This window comes from Aphelocoma coerulescens, chromosome 2 (genome assembly GCF_041296385.1).
Source record: "Aphelocoma coerulescens isolate FSJ_1873_10779 chromosome 2, UR_Acoe_1.0, whole genome shotgun sequence".
NCBI classification, from domain to species: domain Eukaryota; kingdom Metazoa; phylum Chordata; class Aves; order Passeriformes; family Corvidae; genus Aphelocoma; species Aphelocoma coerulescens.
This window is the reverse complement of record NC_091015.1, coordinates 147,774,672-147,796,876: the sequence shown is the minus strand read 5'-3', so window position 1 is coordinate 147,796,876 and position 22,205 is coordinate 147,774,672. Positions and strand designations below refer to the sequence as shown.

Genomic DNA, 22,205 nt, shown 5'->3' with positions numbered 1-22,205 from the left:
AAAGTTATTCGCCTCATTAATTTTAAAAAATAATTTATAAATGCTGCTACCCTCAATTTTTTCTGATATTGCATTTTTACAGGATCAGTTTAGTTAAAAGCAAAACTACATTTAGTGTCATAAATGTTAGCTGCAGTCAGTACTTATAAAAATGTTAAATATTCTGATACAGATGATATCTGTGCTTATAGATTTAGGTTATCAACAGTCTTTTAGCACAGGTGAAGACATAGCTGTGCTATACAGAAATGTAACACTGCAATGGAAGGTCAAACTCCCCTTCAAAGATACCAAATATCAGCACTGAATATCCAGACTTCCCTGAGCTCAGGACTGAGTTAAAGTCAAATAATAAATGATAGCTTTATAAGCAACATGCAACAAATGTCAATTGAGAAAAAAAATAAAGTAATCAGTAACAGTAAGCAAAATAAAAATATCACGTTGTAATGGAATTATTTTTGAGAAGGCTCTCTACTGCAAACTTTGAAAATGAAATTCTCTAAAATCAACATGAGATTAGCTCACTGCAGAAAATGATTGCAGCTGAGTTAACATTGTCACTTAAAGCTGGAATTAAATATTTTTGTTATGTTCTCAATTAAAACACTCTAGTGTTTGAAAAGGAACATGGCAGTTTTAGACTGTTTATTAAGGTAGGTTAGTTCTGCTACAGTTACAGAATTTTCCTCTTCTCTTTCTCTCTTTTCCAAACAGATTATCTTTCTCAAAAAAAAGGATCCAAAATTGTAGCTAACATTGGTCAGAGGCCCAATGCTACTCAATACAGGTTCCAGAGCTAGATGAAGACTCATCTTAAAATAATAATAAAAGGTATCTTTTAGTAAAAAATAATCAGAGAAAAAAAAAGGGGAGGAAGGGAAGCAATGCGCAGCTCAGAAAAACCACACTGAAGTCACACTGTGGCTGCACATCCTGAATGTTGCGTCAGAGTTGACACTGTTCACATGAGCTAGAGATCCACAAAACCAGTATTAGGAGACAAAGAACTGTACAAGGAGTTCCATTTCTCAGAAAACAGACAGCTCTGCAAAGGTAATGGAGAGTAAAAGCTCCACCTCTTTTCCAGAAATTAGAACAGAATGCATATGCTACAATCCATTGCAACCTAACAATGACAGGTAGAAAAAAGGTGTACCCACTATAGGTAGTCTGGACTGTTAGTAGACAATGTAAATATCATTCAGGAACTCCTTACAGAGACCTTGCATTACAAATGATATCCCTTACTCATCTTTGTAAGCAGGTGTAGCTTAATCCTTGTCATAAGTGTCTAATTATTCCATTAAAATTTCCATCTTAAAGGATTTCTGACTTTCTTGGACCCAAGGTACTTATTCTCAATAATTAAATACTGCACTTTTTCTGGCTCTCTTCCCATAAATTTCTATTGCTTCCTCTGGCCAGAGTTTTTATTAAATTATTTTTTAATGTCATTTGAGATTGAGACAGCAGATAAACCTAACTTCAGTTTCTACCTGAAAACTGGAACAGCCATGAAATGCTGATCCATGTCCTTAATCCTCTGTGTAGAGGAATTAAATAATCAAAAGAGCAGTTCTGTGAATAAAAAACTAATTTATTTGTTCTAAACTGTTATCTCAAGAATCACAGAAAACATACAGTGAAATGAAAGCACAAGAAACAAAAGCAAAACTATGGAGGCTAGTTTTAAGATATTAGTTTTACTTTAAAGCTTTAAGGACTATTAAAGTGGGAAAAAATGCTGGAATGGGAGTAGGAAGATGAATATAAAACCTTATTCAGATGCAGTTCCAATCCTGTAAAACTTCAATCTTTAGCTAATATGTTAAAAATACTGTAGGGTACATCTAAAGCCCTTTGCATCTTTTCCAGCTCAAGTCACTGAGAGGTCTTTGCAGTCATGCATGGAAATGAATACTGATTCAGTTTGAAACTCAACCTGCAAAATTCATATATGGAGTATTAGATTTACTTATTAAGTGACAGAATATAATTCTGCTTTTCAACAGTTGTGGGGGTTTTGCTATTGCGGTGGTCAACAATCTTTAAAGAAATCATACTATTTTTCATATCTTACATAAAGAATTCCAAAAGGCTTAGAGACCCTGTTTACTGAGTATGAACAAATCTGCACACAACTTTATCAGTCTGACTCTTGAATACCAACACACTTATTTTAAATACTGTCTCGACACAATTATTTTAATATTTCTCACTGTCTATAAATATGTCAGCAGGTAAAAAAAAATTGGTGAAAGAGTTAAAATACCTCTATTTTACTTGAAAATCAGATAAAATACTTTGCTTTCAAATATTCTTAGTCTCCACAGGTCCAAGCAAAGAGGTTTTAACACATTTGGCCTAGAAATCTATCAACTCAGGTACTCAGAAATAGAAAAAACCAAAATCAGAGGTTGCACTACAGTGATGTGTCCTAAGTGTTGCAGCAGAAAAATAGTGATAATCTCAAGAAATAGGCAGTTTTCAGCCTTTTCGAAAGAAGTATAATTTACTGACTTGAATGTTACACTGTCATATTTTAAATTGCAATAAACTACCATCAGTGCTGTTCTCAGTGTCAGTTGTTCATGATCCAGCAATTAAAGAAGAATCATTTTAAAAAGATATGAACATGAAACAGATGGACAGACATTTTCATTTTTTAATTCATGCTGCTCTTTCACATTTCTCGTCTAACTTATGCCTGCTTTTTCCTCTCTACTCCTTTTCTCTCTTGTTTTGGTCTCTTTTTTCCTCTCTTTTCACACCCTGACATCCCCAACTGCAGTCCCAAAAGACAGGTCCTACGCTGCGAACTCACACTGGCATTCCTCCGAAGAATGGAAGGAAAGGAACACAGGAAACCACTTTCATGCTACTGCCATTGGTAACACAATATAATAAAGCCTTTATATGTGGAAAGCACATGTATACATTTCATAGAGAATACATTCACAAATCCTGCATTTTCAGACCCAAGTAGCCTCAACACTCATTTGCATTTCTCACTGAGAATAAAATGCACCCTCCAAGACTACTATATAGTGTGTAGAAAACACCCTAAAAATCCTTTTTCTTCTGAGGTAAGAGGGTTGATAGAAAATAAAACCCCAAATACATACGTATCTCTGTAAGGAGAAGACAAGGAAGAGGGAAGTAGGATATATCTTTACTGTGTCTGCTGGCCTGGAAAATAAATACCGCTGTTGTGCAACTCTGCAGCTGCTCACTCTCTCAATTTGTTGTTTTCATTCTGGTTTTTATGATTTAATCTCATATCCTTACAGTTAATCTGAAAAGGGTTCAGGCAGCTTTATTTATTAGTCTTGCTTCAGATCATGAGCTTACAGATCATGATCTTTTCCTGTACCAAGAACCAATTCTCTTTTTGTGACAAAGCTCACCCTCTGATAGATGTAGCAGGAATAAATTGACTCAGAACACATTAAAATGAACTTTCTCACAATATTTTCACTTCCTGGTTTTTTCATTGAATCTCATGAAAAATATCCTTGAGGAAGTTTTTCTTCCACTAATACAATGCATGACAAATATATATCGTAAAATTAAAGTTATAATTTTAAAATTTTGAAGAACTTTTTGGTTTCATAAAATACAGATTAGGAAAAATAATAGTAATTTTATTAAACCCTGAAAAATTCACATCTACCTGAACTCCATAACACCATTTCAGATATATATTAATACCTGTGTCATTGTAATCTTGCTTTGGGAAGATGCATGAGTCGTTTACTACTTTTAGAGAGCTATGTATATGTACAGAATAAAGAAGCAACACCTCTGGAATGTCACAAAATATTTACAGTTTAAAACACTGAGTTCGTATGTGGAAAATTACTGAAATGGCTTTACAATGGATCCTACTAAGAGTAAGAAAAATAATTATTTTACAAGCCAAGTGTGGCAACACTGTGTAAAGGTCTAACAATTCTAAGGCAAAGAGAACGACAAATAAAAAAGCTTCATATCAGCATTAAGGTTCCCGTTTCCCAAATTTTCATATTAGGATGTTGTACAGATTTTAATATCATATCATATTATACATTATAAATGTGGGCTTTGGAATGAAGAAACCAACCATTTCACAAGCTGATTGCCTGCTGCAAAATGACTGAAAAAAAATACCATGTTTGTTCAAATTATTTCCCTGCTAGAAAGAAAACACATACTGTGTGATGAGTAGTGTAGGTCTTGGGAACAACAGACTACTTGAATGATCTTGATGAAAATAAAATCAGACCCCTTTACCTAATCCAGAATTAACTTGAATCTGTAGATCAAAGAACTGCAGCCACAAATCTACCATCTGTGCTCAGCAGACCTCAGAATAGACCTTCTGAGTCTATGGATTACTTAAATAATATTTCGCATTTCTTTGATTCACATCATTTTGCAGTTTTCAGGGAGTCTAGTGTTGCACTGTATCAGCATTCATACAACCCGCACACAAGCTTGAGTCTGCGGAAACCACTACCTACGATCACCGTTCAACTGTGCTGTAGTGGGTTGAACCTGAGTTGATGGACAGTCTTTTAGACTAATGACGCTTCTCCCAATTTACATATTTAAACCGCACGGAAAAGCGGGAATTGCCTTTCGTTCCAGCTCGCCTGCCAAAAAGTGGGGGAGGCCTCAGAGCCTGCGGGCCCCACGGGGCTGGGCCGGGGACCCTGCCCCCCTCCCCTTTTCCCAACGCTGCGGCACGGACCCTGGGCCACTGGGGGGGAACTGTCCCAGAGCCACGGCCAGCTCAAACCAGCCATGGACTGCCACACAGCTCAAACCAGCCATGGACTGCCACACAGCTAAACCCAGCCATGGACTGCCACACAGCTAAACCCAGCCAGCCATGGACTGCCACACAGCTAAAACCAGCCATGGACTGCCTCACAGCTAAACCCAGCCAAGGACTGCCACACAGCTAAAACCAGCCAGCCATGGACTGCCACACAGCTAAACCCAGCCAAGGACTGCCACACAGCCAAAACCAGTCATGGACTGCCTCACAGCTAAAACCAGCCATGGACTGCCACACAGCCAAAACCAGCCAAGGACTGCCTCACAGCTAAAACCAGCCATGGACTGCCACACAGCCAAAACCAGCCATGGACTGCCACATAGCCAAAACCAGCCATGGACTGCCACACATCTAAAACCAGTCATGGACTGCCACACATCTAAAACCAGTCATGGACTGCCACACAGCTAAACCCAGCCATGGACTGCCGCACAGCCAAAACCAGCCATGGACTGCCACACATCTAAAACCAGCCATGGACTGCCACACAGCTCAAACCAGCCATGGACTGCCACACAGCCAAAACCAGCCATGGACTGCCACACAGCCAAAACCAGCCATGGACTGCCACACAGCTAAACCCAGCCATGGACTGCCACACAGCTAAAACCAGCCAGCCATGGACTGCCACACAGCTAAAACCAGCCATGGACTGCCACACAGCTAAACCCAGCCATGGACTGCCTCACAGCTAAACCCAGCCATGGACTGCCACACAGCTCAAACCAGCCAGCCATGGACTGCCACACAGCCAAAACCAGCCATGGACTGCCACACAGCTAAACCCAGCCATGGACTGCCACACAGCTAAACCAGCCATGGACTGCCACACAGCTCAAACCAGCCATGGACTGCCACACAGCTAAACCCAGCCATGGACTGCCCCACAGCTCAAACCAGCCATGGACTGCCACACAGCTAAACCCAGCCATGGACTGCCACACAGCTAAACCCAGCCATGGACTGCCACACAGCTAAAACCAGCCATGGACTGCCACACAGCTAAACCCATCCGGTGCGGCTTCCTGGAACCGGCGGGTCCCTCTCTTCTCCACACACAGAGCCGGCAGAGCCAACAGGAGCCAGCGTAGCCTCCTGTCTGCAGCCAGCACACTTCGTGCTGAACTGAAGAAGACACCATGCAGCCAGCAGCACAAAGGGAGCGAGGCTTTCTCCACCATAAAGCCTGAACAAGGACACTCTTCAACATGGTGGCTTTAGAGCCAGAGAGAAAGTGAGTCCCGTGAGACGGAGCTGAACATGGCAACAGGAGAAAAGAGGGCGGTGCCGCGATTCTCAAGCGTAGCTTAAAAAAACTTCTTGCATGCTGTGGTAAGAAACTGTAATATCACAAACTGCTTGTCTCTTTAATCCATTTGAAGTACATGGGGGGATGGAGAATTCATGTGTGGCCCGTGACGATGTGTGAAGAGTGCCTATGCCAGGCTACATAGTAGCAGTGAGGGGCTTTTAGAGACTTGTGGAGAAGAAAGCTTTTGTGTTCAGGACAAAATAACTCATCCTTAAAAAGGTTAATAACCCCATGTGATGGCCCATCTTTGGCAGTGTGAAGGAACTGTGAGATTTTTCATGGGAAAGATGTTTTACACCACAGCAGATTGTTTCTTTCCGGGCGGGTCTGCTGTTGGTGGCGGTTTGGGAACCACGTGCAGCTGAAGAAAAACCTTTTTTTTTTTCCTTAACCATAAGAAAAAGACTTTTCAAGAACTGCAGCGCTAACACCTCATGTTCTGTTATCCTTTGTGTGAGTTGGGTAAAACGTAAAACAAGGAAAGTGCTGGAAGGGGGGGGAGGTGAGGGGTTTTGCTTTAATTTCTTGTTATTTCTCTTTTAATTCTATTAGTAATAAAACTCTTTCTTTGTACTGCAACTGTTTAAGTTTTGTGCCTGCTTTGCTTTGTCCTAATTCTTATCTCACAGAAGGGAAATAAGTAACAGATATTTTGAACTAAATCACTACACTAAATTGGTGTTTCCGCCTGGTTCACAAACTGACCCCGCTACATGTGCTTAGCACGAAACCTCCATGTGGTACAAATTACATTAGTCTCACCTCAAACAATGTCAAATACACCATGGTCATTTACTGAATCATACATGTGTGCCTGCTGCCCCTGCCTTACCCACACATCTACTATATAAAAAGCCATGAAAGCACCACAGGCCAGATTGTAAGTCCTGTGGTAAAGAACTTAAACTGAAAGAGGATATACTTAGGCTAGATATAAGGAAGAAAATCTTTATTGTGAGGGTGGTAAGGCACTGGAACAGGTTGTCCAGGAAAGCTGTGCATGCTCCATCTCTGGACGTGCTCAAGGCCAGGCTGGATGGGGTTTTGAGCAACCTGGTCTAGTGGAAGGTATCCTTGCCCATGGCAGGTGGGGTTGATCTAGATGATTTTAAGGTTTCAGTCTAAGTCATGCTATGAATCTATTATATGAACTAGAAAAAAATGTCATGAGAAACTGTTCTACTCTTGGTAAGTACAACTTGCTTCTGAACATTTTTTTTTCATTTTACCTTTTTTCTGTAATGGATCCAATATTAGAAAAATGTCCCTGAAGAATGTACAATCCAAAATCATCCCAGGCTTCTTCAGGCAACAAATTACAGATCAGTCAGAGAAGATCTATAATCAGGTACCTATCTATCTGTCTAAACAGGCTGGGATCTACCAATTGCAAATGGGACTGTTGCTAACATCAAGGAAACAGAATACTAGTCTAATGGCTGAAAGAATAAAATTTTAATGAAGAATCATATACATAAAGAAAACAGGAAAAAAATATGGTGAATACTACTCAAGAATGGAAAAACAAAAAGGCACATCCAGAAACAACATAGTAAATAATGAGACAGAAAGGATACTGATGATCCTGAGATTAAAGGAGTGAATGTTGCCCTTTACTCTGTGACCAACTTGTCTCCAGATGACCAAGATAAGACATATGATACTTGATTTAAAGAACTACTAAGCAACGATTGCTGCAACACCCATGGAAGCTGCAAAGGTTAAAAAAACTTTGACAAAAAGAATATATTTTACCTTTCTATTCAAATCAGAACCCAAATGTATAGTCTTAGCAATACTTTTTTTTTTCCACAAGTGGTTATTGTTTTTAACATTTTAAATTATTTTTTATGTCAAAACTAATGTCCTTGGGATGAAAAATAAGACAGAAACCATAGTTCTCACTTTCTACTTACTTCCATTATCGTGATTGTGCAAGGCAAGCATCAACCACTTCTAAATATTGGAGACTTTTTTGTCTATTACCTTATTATTTTGGACATTTTGAATGGCCGTGTTTTTCTCAAAGAATTCCTTCATGTAGACAAATGGTCTAACATACTAGTTAGTTGCTCAATTTCTGCATATACCTAGTTTAAGAATAGAAAAAAAAACTTGTTATGATGATCTCCCATACAACATTTTCATTGGTTGGCTCTTTCAGTTAATGTTAAAAAACAGCCAAAACCCCGTAACATGAAGCATTCAAAAAGAAGACAGAAGCCCTTAGAAAAAGTTGTATAGAATTTCTTGACCACAACAGCAAGTTTCAAAGAGATAAAATTATCTTACTTAATTTGATCAATAATAACAAGCATAGCATACATAGATTTATAGATTTTAATATTAAAATTATATCAAATTAGGATATATATATTCTATGCGTGACTTCAGTGTAAAGAGAATATATTATCTTCTGCCCTTAAAAGTGTTGAATGTAATAAAATTGTGCTGGATTTAGAGCCCAGCTGGCAAACAAGTACCACACAGCTGCTTGTTTACTCCCTCCCAGTGAGATGGGAGAGAGAATCAGAAGGGTAAAAGATAGAAAACACAAGAGTTGACACAAAGACAGTTTAAGATGTCAAGTAAAAGCCACTCACACAAGCAAAGCAAAACAAGGAATTAATTCCCTGCCTCCATGGGCAGGCAGGTGTTCAGCCATCTCCAGGAGAGCAGAGTCCCATCAGGTGTAACAGTTACTGGGGAAGACAAACTCCATCACTCCAAATGTACCCCCTTCCTCCTTCACCCCACTTTATTTACTGAGCATGACATCATATGGTCTGGAATATCCCTTTGGTCAGTTTGGGTCACCCATCCCAGCTCAGGACAGGTGTTGTATCTCCTCCCAACCTCCCATGCACCCCCAGCTTCCTCACCAGTGTGGCAGTACGAGAAGCAGAAAAGGCCTAAGCCCTGCTCAGCAATAGCACAAACATCTCTATATTATCAACCCTGTGTTCAGCCCAAATCCAAATCATAGCTCCATACCAGCCTCTGTGAAGAAAATTAACTCTACCCCAGCCAAAAACAACACAAATTGTAAGCCTTCCTGGTATTATTGATGAGAATAGCAATGGCACCACAGCACATACAGATCTCTCCCCACCATTGAATTGGGCTAGTCTTTCTCAGCACTGTTGATATTCTCCTCTAAAAGCCCATTTTACCAGTAAGACATTGATTGGGCATCATGGAGGAATCTTTTTCATTAGGTCCAGAAAAAAAATGTCTATGTGAGGAACATTAGGGAATATAATTATTCAGAAGACCTTCTATCCTTCAGTAGCACATAATATTTATCATATTCTAAGCATACTTGTATATGTTCATTAGGGAACATCAGAATTATTATCAAAAATAAAACATGAGAGGCCAATGAGTGTAAAACTATCTGAACTTAAATAATATATTAAGTAGAAGTGATCACAACCAGAAAAATAGTTCTGTTTTCAGGCACAAAGCCTACATTCTTCCCGTTAGAAAATATTACTTTATACTGTCCATGTTTATCATTTAACTCCACTTAGAGTAAATGCATATTTTGTATCTCAATTATATATTTATTTATATATCACTCTCTCCCTCCATATTTCTGCATGCATATAATGTAAAAACACATTCAGAGCTAAATGCTGCAGCTAACAAGGGTTTGGGATTTTTTGTTATTGCATGATCTATGATATTAATTTCCTGGCAAAATTAAGGGGCAAAAATGAATCACAAGAGAATCAACCTTTGTCTCCTGCTCCCTAGTGTCAAGTTAGGGTGCCAGCTGTGTTTTTCAGAGACTACACATATAACTGAGGAGCACTCAGGACAACTAAGTACTGAACCCAACAGCCAAAATCAGAGCAAAAAGCAATAGGCAAAATAAGTTAAAAAAAAAAGGCTAGATTAATTACATTCAATTTGTTCTCATGTAAGACCAAAAATAGGAAATAAAATATGGTGGAATTCAAGAGGTGAGGAAAAAGGAAAACTATTTTTGTTATACTAAATGTAAAAGATACTATATACATCTAACTTGCTCCAAGCTCGCAGAATAAATGCTGTAATGAGGTCATATCTGGGCAGCAGAGAAAAGCTGCCAGCTTATACTGCTCTGGCTGCCAAATTCCAAGGCAGTTGGAGGTCTCTCGCACACGCATGAGGATATCATTTCCATGGAAACACCTGAGCAACCTCACTCTTATCTTTCCCTTCCCACCATATTTAAAGTTCTATACTTGTGTTGCTTAGGAAAAAATTTAATTCATTCAATTAAACCATTTTTATTTTTGTGTTCCAGTAAAACTTAGCCACAGAGGTTGAGAGTTTTCTAGTGCCTTTTAGTATAATCATATCAAGAAAAGAGGAGGAAAGTTCCTGCTCCAGTCTCCTACTAAGCTAGCCCTTACTACATTTAGCACCGATAGAGTTACAGTTTCAAACAACACAAGTAGCATCAACGTAAACCAGTAAAGGAAAAAATACTTATACTAATGACAGTAACTAACAGCAAGAAACTGAGAAACCACGAAAAGGCTCAGCTCATTACACAAAAATGTCACCATCCTCAATACTATATACTGCAAGTACAACCAGATGTTTTAATTCCATAGTCTGAACAGACACTGTCTTCCATTAATCTGCCTTTTTGAGTCCTATTTTGGATTACTAAAACTTTGCTATAACATTAGTGACCACAAAAGAAATATGGTAACATTCTGCACAGCACAGTGACTGTGATTTGACAAAGTTGCAAGCACACAGACAAACTCTGTCACACTGCAACTGTCATGTCCCACATTTTTTCCGTGAGAAGGAATGAAGAGCACACACTGCCTATGACCATCTGAAACCAACAAAAGACTTCTCAGTGCTGCTTCAAAATGCCCTGTTTTATTCTGTAGCCTATTTTACAGGCTACAGAATAAAAATAAGACAAAATTTTAAAAGATAAAATCAAATTTGTAGCATAAATTCATAATATCAGGATAAACATTAAATACTCTCTTACCTGTCTGATGTGTCACTAGTTACTTGATGCTTTACTGTTGAACCATTCTTAATTGAGTCTTGTCTTGTGAGCCCTTGAGGTCTGTTTTTGTCCAGAGCTTGTGTGGATATGTCACCTGGTGGTCCTTGGTACTGTGGATGCTCTTGCAGTTTTGCTTTTTTCTCCTGAGGTGCTTCCTCGTTCCGCAGAGCTCTAACACCTTCTTGGTCCGGCTGCAGGGGTGCGTGTGATCCACTGTTATAGAACCAGGCTCCTGATTTTGTGAGGATTTCTTGTTGTTTTCGGCACAAGTTACATACCCACATTACCTGTTCAGACATATTTAAATGTAAAATCCGTTAGCTTGTAAACACTGCATACAAAGTTTTCAGCAAGCACACATCAACTGACTGCTACCATTTCCAAAGGTAGAAAGGCTACGGTTTTAAGTCTATTAAAAATACAGTATCTTAGCTCAATACAATAAAATATGTCTGTACAACCTTGGGGTAACTAGTTTTGGAAGAAAATACAAACAAAAAAACTTTTAGTCTTTTTTTGTTTCATTATTTGCAATACAAGGAAAAACAACAGATAGTAGCAATATAAATGAAAAGGTTCTAATATTGAGGTTCCAATGGTAATAAGTGTAAGCTTTGAAAATTAACACTATAATTTGAGGATGATAGAAAAAAAAATAAGAAGTCATTAAACTTTTAATCCATTTTAATTCTCTCACTAACAGTAAAGAACTTTAGAAAAGGTAATCTGCTGTTGCAAACAAGTAATTTCATAACTCTCCAAAATGCTCTGCTGATTTACTTCCATGGTGGTCTATATCCTATGTGTACATGTAGATGCTGACTTCAAGAAGTGACTTCAATTTCAGAGCAATTTTAAATTGAAGCCATTTTATAACTAAAGTAACACAATGTATAAGGTGGAGTGTCTCTCTACTTCATAGCCACAATCTAGCTTTCACTACATGTTTACTAAATTATTAAAATTATTACAGCTTCCCAGTTGTGTAATCCTGCATATAGTAATGAGATTTTTTTAATATTCTAAAATGTACTTGTTTGCAAAGCTTTTGTATCTGATCACCTTAGTCACATGGCAATTCAGGAAATCAACAACACCAATTATCTGTAAGTTAATTTCACATTCAGCTATTAAGTTATATGACAATAAATCAGGATGCAGTGAATCAAATACAACACACCAGTCATGAACACATTGGACCATTCAAACTGATTATCATGTTACCCTAAAATCTGGATTGTAGATAGTATTAATCCGCTGCAAGTTTCAACCTTCACTCCTTAATCTTCATTTTTCTTAAGCCTTAGCTCAGATTTCCTTTTCTTTTTCTTCTCTTTATATATTTTTGTCTAAGTACACCAACAAAACTGCACCAGTTTTGCTATATATTCCTTGAATGTCTACACTCAGCCTTCAATCTAGTTATCATGTCTCTAGTTCTAATCCTACAGCAAGCTGCCTTTTCTCCAATGATTTAGAGCATAGGACATTCAAAGGCTTACATCAATGCTCATCACTCTTTTAAATGCAGCCAGCTCCATGGAATCACATTGAAGATGTAGTTCCTACCTCCACAACACATTTAGCTCAGTCCACTAGAAAAGGTTTCAGAAGCTGCAATCTGTATCTTGCTTTCATTCTCCAAGCTGTTATCTAATAGATAACTTGGGTCATGCTCTCTAGTCAAGTCTCACAATACATCTTTCAATGAGAGCTTCATATAGAAGGTCACTTGGATGCAAGGTTCATACTCAAACTGAAGTCACCAACTGCCTCATTCACAAAGTGTTGGGCTGGGGCAGAAAAAGGAGGCATCAGTTGCCTATTTAATGGTGGTGGTATGCCCTATTCTGGTAAACTTCCTTCTTATCTTTTTATAGGGCTGATGTCATTTATGAGAACTCATGTCTGCTTACATCAAAAAGACAGAACAAACCAACCACTGAGGACAAAAAAGAGAGACCCCCCCCCCAAGTAGCAGGTTGCTCTCTGAGGTACATTAGATGTCCTTAGAGGACATTCAAAGGCCAAAACGGTGTATGCTTCAGGCCTGAACATCATTCAAATACAAATTTAAGAGCAGGCCTGTTTTACCTTTGCTAATTAAATTAGAAAGTACATGAGAAAGCACCGAAGTGAAATTTCAGAACCCAAGACAGAAGTATTTTTGTCCTCTTTAATCAACAGCAGTTAAAAGGCTTTAATATTTCTTCCAGGTCTGTACACAGCAGAAAGTAGTTCTAATCTTTCCATGCATGGGACAGAGCAATGAAAGGAACAGATCCTAAACAATTACATGAGAATACAAATATATAACAACTTGAATGACAATGAGATAAAATCCACCAAAGTCCTCATTTGCTATTTTCACTTCTATTAGTAGATGTTAAATATCACAAAAACTATATACTACAGTCAAAACACTTGGGCAACTTTGTCCTTGGCTGACAGTCATATTTTGTCCTCAGACAATGAACTCCAGGATGACCAGTATTATTCTCTTGTACCCAACAGAATAAGAGTTCCCTCTGAATGAATATGATTTCCTATTGCCTCCTCTAAAACTAGAATCAGGAAGAGTACTCCTGACCTAACCTGAATCCTGAAAATTTTATTTAGGGTATTTCAGTTTGAAAAAAAAAAATCAAACACATGGCATTAAAAATGCATAGATTCATGAATTTTGCGGATTGTTTTTTCTGCTTTCATAGGAGCATTTAATGATAATTACAGGTCACACTTCTGATAAAGCCTAATTTTCAACATAATTTCAACATGCAGGATTTCATAGTGTTAACCCTAACAGTCATAATTTTAGCTTCAAATAATCACACACACTGAGAAGAATGGGAACTGTCACACAGACAGAAATGTTTGTGCTTTCGGTGAGCACAAAAATCTCAAGCCCGCAAATAGTACTGGGCTAAATTGACTTCCCCATCTTATAAGAGCATGTAGAAGCATTCTTGCAATTTAAAAAATACTGGCAATTTATAGTGCAGACCTCTCAATTAAATGATAGACACACTTGTAAGATGGTGTCATAAGAGCACAGACAGGAAGGTGGCATGTTCCTGGGCAGGATTTCTCCTTCAGCCCCCAGGTGCCCGGGACAGAGTGCTCAACAGCTCACACCCATGCAGAGCGGGTCTGTCCCTGCCAAGTCCCTGCCAGGACATAGCATTTACTGGGACTGTGACAGCAGCACTGCAGAGAGGCAAAGACCACATGAGTAGGCTGCATGCTCAATACCTGCATTTTGACAAACCTGCTTGGAGAAAACGTAGAATTTTCCCTTCTGAAAGAGAAATTTAAAAGGACTAATCCCTTAAATCAGAAATCTGCGCTCCAGAGTAAGCACGCTATCTACTGCACCCATTTGCAACTCTCCTAACCACCCTCCTACAAAGTTCAACAGTCATGAGCACATTTTGTACACAAAAATCAGTGTTGCAATTTGCAGGTGTCAATCCTCCACACCAGAACACTGCCAATTTGAAAAGGAAACCATGGGGAAAAAATCTCCTCTCCAACGTTAAGTACTAGTTCAGAACTAGAATTCCAGGTGCTAGTGGCACTGGATCGGGATGTGCGTTTCCATAGGAAAGGCTGAAACACCACCTAGTGCATACAACAGGCATTGCTGAAGCTCAGTTCAAATCAACTTCTCATTGCGGAAAAGAACGCACTAAATATATCTGACATTTTCACATTAACCCTTATATCCATTTTTTTTCAAATAATAATTTCTTCTTTTTATACACAACGCTGAAAAGAAGTATTCTAAATTTGCATTAGAGAGATACACCTTAAACCTTCCATCTGCTTTCCATTCACAAAGGTTAGTTCTATACCCTGAACTAATAAGTTCTAACTCATTTTTGATTTCTTCACTATTTTTGGCAAGATTATTCATGATATGCTCCCACTTCTAACACTGCCCAGCAGCTTTCATCACATATTATTAGCACTTTTTACTACATGGGCCCAAAAAACAAATTCTGCAAAACCTACAGTAATCAGCCATTTCACATCTGCATATCAGAAGTAAAGAATGCACAAAAATTACTTCTTTGTATTGTTCTAAAAAAGATATTACAGTTTTTTGTTCTTAGATAAAATTCTTCAAAACACATTTGACACACCACTTTAACTTCAATAAATGGGAAATATATTTATCAAGAAATTACATCTGCAGATATTTCAAGCAAAAACAAAATGAAATTTAATAAAAGGATATAGTATGACATTCATTTTACTATTTTCAGATAGATCAAGTGAAAAGACAGCTACCTTACAAAACACCATTCACTATTCCCATAAGTATAGTTAGAGATGGCCTAACACTAAATCCTGAGAACAAAATGGATACCTTACTTTATTTAAGATGAGATTAAAAGGCTCAGTATATTTGATTATACATAACTTGAGTTTGATAGCTTTGACACTACAACCTAAGAAATAATTACGCCAAATCCTCATCAGCCTTCAGAACATTACTTTGAGTTACAGGTGTACCGAGGTGAAAAATTGTCCTGGAAGGCTTCCACAGTATTTCACCAAATCTATTAGAGCTCAGCTGCTTGGCACAAGCATCTAATCTATATTAGCATTACATTAACTGTTGCACTTGCTGCTAGTAATCTTAAGCAAATTTCATATGTTTTAATTACGTATGTGTTTGTGTTGCTTTTTGGCTCTCACATTTCATGTAGGATACAATTCCTTAAAAATTACACAGGGTAACAAGAATATAGCATCAAAAGAAAGGAGGCAACAAAAGGAAGAGTAGAAAAACTCTTTGCTTGGGTCATCAAGGTAACTAATCATGATTACTTACACATTACTGCTAGTCCTTTTTTTCCCCTAATTTGTCACAGGTGCAAAACTTCATTACATCATGGAGCAGTGCAATGTTTGAAGCCACCCTGTACTAAGGAAGTTTCTTCGAGGACATCGTACATCTCTCTATTCATCACTATGCTGATGACAGGATCATGGAATCGTGAGCGTTGGAAGGGACCGCTGGAGATCATCCAGCCCAGCCCCTCTGCCAAGGCAGAGTCATCTGGAGCAAGTGACATAGGAACGTGTCCAGGTGGGTTTGGAACGTCTCCAGAGAGGGAGTGAGATCCCTGGGCAGCCTATTCCAGTGCTCTGCCACCCTCAGTGTTAATAAGTTCTTCCTCATGTTGAGGTGGAACTTGCTGTGTTTTGGCTTGTGGCCGTTGCTCCTTGTCCTGTCACTGGGCACCACCAAAAAGGGTCCACATGCCGATGTGGAATAGACACTGCAAACCAGCACTGGCACTATGTAACATGAGTCACCTTCCTCTGTCCAGTCACAAACACTAAAGTTTACTGTATCTGCTTCTTCTGCTTCAGGTAATATAGACCCAGTATCTGTACAGGCCAATGATATCTTCCTTACCTCTAGTCCCCGTTTCTGCTAATCTTGCCTCATTTTGCCTATTTGAAATGTAACAGTGTTTCCGAGGAACTGTAAGTTCAATAAGAGAGCTTCCTGGGTTTGGGACTGTGAGAATCCCTTTCAACATCACCTCCCCAGAAAATGATATGGAACTGGTTATCTTTTTTTTTCAGAATACATTAAGATCTCACAAAATTTTCCAGTAAAATAACAACAACATTATTAGTTGTCCCTGTCAAAAGTAAAACTTTTTAATGTTCTGTTTATTACTTAGAATTCAATCTTCTTCGAATTGGACTATAAGACTTCCCAAAGTTAGCTAAAACATAAAATCTTATCTATTTGGTTATATACACCACCAAAACATGTCTCATGTTTGCACTAAAGAAACAGTAATTCCCTTTTGCTCTCCCCATCTGCAGTCTATGTTCTCTCTTACAGCCAAGAGAACTGATTTCCACTACTGATGAGGGAAAATCTGTTTTCTGTGAGGTGCTTCCTTTAAAAATTTCTGGGTTGACATTCCTTTTTAATGAAAGTGTCTATGACTGTGGAAGACTAATATATAGCATGTGCTATCCATAGCCAACATTCCTATTTTTGGAAAACACAGAGGCTTTTGCAATGTCTCTAGGATTTCTCTATAGAGACATAATTCTAGAGGTCTGGGTCCAGAATATAGATGCAACTTTTGCAGCTGCTAAGATCTATTTTAAAGACGCAAAATCATTATTTTGGAGTGAATGGAATAAATCTTTATGCTCATACATTGTAAGCAGCAGAGTCTGGTTATAACTTTAATGAAACAGAAAGTCTTCCATTTCATTTTACTGCTCTGACTGTACAGACAAGTCCCCTTTTCATTTCCTTCTGTTACATTAATGCATTTTGTCAGTAAAATATATTACAGGAGCAAAGTTAATCTCTGAATTTGTGACTTTCATAAAAGTTGATAAAGATTACCTATATTTTCAATATTTTGATATGCCACTAGTCTGTGCTATGGTACTGACTTTCACTTTCATGTTACAATCAGTTTGACTGAATGCCAAAACTGCTATAATGTTTATTTGCCTTACATCTGTAATGCCAAACAGATACCTATACCCCAAAACTGTATTAAATATCAGAAGAATTCCAATACCACTTAAGAAAAGTGGGAAAGTTTATAATACTGGTATGAGACAAACACCTTTACATATATTTTAAGGGATATGTGTATTTGCACTACAAAAATTCTTTGTACTGGGGGTGACTATATTTGCTCTTGACTTTGTAGTGAATAGATATATCATGTATGAAAAGTTGTAACGGCCATAAACAACCAAGTCAGCATGAAATAAGTGCATCACTTCTTGTGCATGCATGTGATGCAGTATATGACACTATCTTCCAAGAAGAAGAGAAAATTATGTGATTACAATTTTTTAAAGGTACACTCTTTTGTACCAGTGGTGTCCTTATCCTAATGGACAGTGTATCTCTTTTGCATCACTCTTTTATTATCCTTAAGACATATACTAGTAATTTTGTTCATACATTTTTTTCAACCTAGAGTATAATTTCTAATCCACGAGCAAAATTGCTCATATAATTATCAAGTAAGACATTTGACTAGGAAAACACATTATTTATGTTCACAAAAATGTGGGAAAAAAACCCCTCCACGTGCACAGTAGGACTATAAACTGTTAGTTAGAACACTAATATAGCTGGATTAATATAAGCCAGAGTACATCCTTCCTAAAGTATATTGCATAAAAAGAAGTTGTTCATGTATAAAATATATGATATTCTTCAAGATCTGTAAAGGCAATACTTTGGGTTTTTTCACTACGGCACAGGCACAACTCAACACTGCCCAGTCCATGCCAAGGAAGACAGTGCATAATTCCTACATAGTGCCATATTGACCATTCTCAGCTCTTTCATGAGCTTTCATGATTTCATTAAGTAGAATGGTGTACAGACTTCCAGTGAGACAATGGCTATTGTGACATCAGGTGAGATTTGGACATAGTACAAACCGGCCAATATTATGTCTCAACAAATACAGCTGCACTGCTTCCAAAATGGAATTCATAAACCTACACGGTACTCCGGAGGGTCATGAGGGTTTATTAAATAAAGTGCAGTGGGTTTGGCATGAAATTAACCTGCTCTAAGTGAACAGAGTTTACAACATGGTTCACAAAGGATACCTTTAACCTTGGAAATTTGAATAATTACTGAATATATTGAGAATGTACAGTCGACCAAGCTACACATTTACTAAATTTTTTAGATTTGTAACACTCTCAGAAAAGCAAGAGAACTGAGCACACATTTCCTGCACTTCTCTTAGGAAACTTAAGCACCTTAAGAATACTGGATAGGAAGAAACCTCATGGATTGCTTCCAGTTGCCTGCTGCTTCAAAGAAAAAAAAAATTTTTAAACTTCATAATTTAGTAAAATTTTATCTTAAAATTAACTATAAATAAAGAGCCCAAAATCTGTCAAAAGGCTTTTCCAATCCCTACATCTACAATGGAAAGAATGCCTTTCAATTTCCAGTGCTCATGTATTCCAAACTAGTTTATTGCTATTTATTCTTGTACCAGTATTGTCATTCAGTGTAAATAGCTCCTTTCTCTCCTCAGTGTTTGCTGCCTGATGTTTTTATAGTGACCAATCACATACCCTATCTGCTTTCATTTTTCAAGACCAAATAGAATTTGCTCTTTGAGACTACGCCTATATTAGCAAGACATAACCCTGTCACAGGGCCAGGTGCTGGCCCAGGATTGCCTGCTAATTCTTATGCTTCCTGGCACAGTCAGGCCTTTGCTAACCAGCATCTCCCAGACAATGCCAGCACACAGTGTAGAAAAACAGCATGGAGCAAAAACTGCTCCGAATAAGCAGTTTGCACTCAGTTACCCTGCTATGGAAAGCAGAATTCAGGATTGTTGATCAAGACTGAGCCACAGAGGAGTCCCTGACCTGTGTAGTTCAGAGAAGAAAGCCTTATTAGTTCTTAAATGCCTGATTTTACACTTAGTGGTATTTTACTGCACTCATTTTCACTACAGGAGTTCACAAGGTCATCTGGTTCTCTATTTTGCAGTATACCATTGCTCCCCTGTGCTGATAAGCATCCAACTTTGTGTAACCAATGTATTTAATTACAGCACTCTTTATGCCAAGGCCACTACTGAAAATATTAAAGATCTTCCCCAGTACTAAGGCTTGAGGAACTCAGCTAGGAAGTTGTTTACAGCTTTTCCCTCTATTTCTTTATTCAATTAATCCTCATTGTTTCAGTTTAACCAGTAATTTCTGGTGGTCTAGGATAATTTAAGCTTCTGCAAAGAAGTCAGTTATTTTTTACGCTAACCCTTAGCCATCCCTGCACAAAACCAACTTCCTTAAATTCATCAGTCCAGTTGTTTTTGCCTATTTGTTCCCTTAACTCCTCAAAAAATAATTCTCTCAGTAAAGACTGTTATTAGAGCAATTTTGCTCATGGATTAGGAATTTGTGAGGGAGGAAAGACAAATTTTTGGTAAAAATACAAATAGGCAATTATGGTTGGAATAAGGCAATACAAATAGGCATTAGAATTACTAATTTTCAAAATTTTTCTAGCAAAGTGGTTGACGTTAACAGCTTTTACACAAGTATAGAATGTCTGAAAATATTAAAGGGATTTTTAAATTAAATATTATTACAAAAATTTCTTAAATATTTTAATAACAATTATTATGAGCTATTAATATGCTAAATATTTTTTCCACCAAATTTGGGACACAGTAGAAATAATCCAAATGACACTTCCAAGTTGTTTTATTTTACCAAGACTTTTACTCTCACAGGCAATGTTAAATAATATTCAAAAATCTTAAAGTGAGTTCATTTTGAGACTTTTGTTTCCTAAGAGTCTCAATTAGATGTTATTTATGCCTCTTTGTGATCAAAAATCTGTACTAATGTCACAGCTTCATTAAGGGACCAGCTAATAAAAATAACAAATGATCTACAGCCCAGAGGTGTTGAGCATATTCATTAGTTAACACTTGTAAACCATCGGAAGATGAACGGCACTAAGTGTTCACATGTTATTTATAAATATAAGACACAACGTCAACATCAACAAGGGACCAAAAGGGAGGAAATGTGACGGGACCACAATAAGCCTGGGGTCTGTATGCAGATGGCACTAAATTGAAATCAACAGAATTACGCCATTTACATCATCTGTGTCATCATTCATTACTGAAATTGTCTGAGAAAAATGAAAGGTCCAACTCTAATGAAATGTAACATAATGGTAATAGAAAAATTGAGATGCTTATCATGTAGTTACTGGTGTATTGAATCCCACATAAACATTCTTCAACTTTACATGAACTTGCTGCCTGGGCTTTAACAATGTAGTCACAGCAGCACAGCTCTCAGACAATATATAAAACATACAGAATCATCGAATATGTTGAGTTGGAAGTGATCCATAAGGAGTATCAACTCCAACTCCCTGCTCCTCAAAGGACTGCCTAAAACTGAACCATATCATTATGAGCAGTATCCAGATGCTCCTGAAACAAGCTTGGTGCCATGTCCAGTTCTCTGGGGAAACTGTTCCACTGACCAACAACCTTCTGGGTGAAGACCTTTTCCTAATGTCCAATCAGAAGCTCCCCAGCCCACTTCCCCATCCCTGTGAGGAAGCCGTAGTCTGCAATGAGGTCACCCCTCCGCCTTCTCTTCTCCAAGCAGGACAAGCCAAGTGACCTCAGCCACTACCCCCAAGTCTTGCCCTTGAGAATTTTCACCACTTTAATCTCCTTCCTCTGGACTCTAATAGTCTGAGGTCCTTTGTATGCTGTGGTATCCCAAACTGCACACAGCACTCAGTGAGGCCACACCAGCTCACAGTATGGTGGGACAATCACCTCCCCCCACCAATTCTCAATGCTGTGCTACCCAGCCTGGAAACCTACACTGAGTTGCACGCTACAACAGCTACGCATCTTATGACTGCAATAGCTGCAGCCACACTTAACCCTGACAGAATAGTAAGAAAATCTAACATTAAAAAGAAAATTATATGTATGCCAGTATGTTTGTTTCATGAATTTCAAAACAGAATAGGAGACTAAGGGTAAAAAAAGCAACAGACTTAGTGACACCTTACACAGTCAGGTATATACACCTATCAATATGCTGAAGAGAACAATTATATTTAACAAAAGGAAAAAAGGAATTTATGAACAATGGAATAAAGCTCTTTTTTCTTTTTTAATCCAATGCCAAATAGTCCCCTTTGTTAGGAAGCAAATAAAGTTAACTGCCTATATTTCTACTTTATATATATTGACACATTTCTGTACTTCCATAATTATTTCTTACTTTAAAATATCTACAAATTCCACATATGCAAAATCCTTCTGCTACTTCAGCAGAAGCAACTAGGTGAATGCTTCCCCTTCTCTGCTTGTATAAATTAGCAGGCTTTGAAAGCATTATTAGTGAGAATTATCACCTTTCCTACACTTAGTTCTATTTCAAATTCACTCAGATAATTGCATCTACAGTTTAATGACCCCTTCCTTCTTTATAGCTCTTTTGCA

General features: G+C 37.9%; 1 protein-coding gene across 26 annotated transcripts in view; it reads right to left on the bottom strand.

The window, feature by feature from the left end:
• Positions 1 to 22,205, bottom strand: part of RIMS2 (regulating synaptic membrane exocytosis 2) — a 455,072-nt gene that overhangs the window by 330,092 nt on the left and 102,775 nt on the right. For all 26 annotated transcript variants that reach the window (XM_069005296.1, XM_069005307.1, XM_069005303.1 and 23 more), the window contains one exon: positions 11,143 to 11,450. In XM_069005296.1, the coding sequence (XP_068861397.1) occupies positions 11,143 to 11,450 (308 nt within the window). The remainder of the gene's footprint in view (positions 1 to 11,142; positions 11,451 to 22,205) is intronic.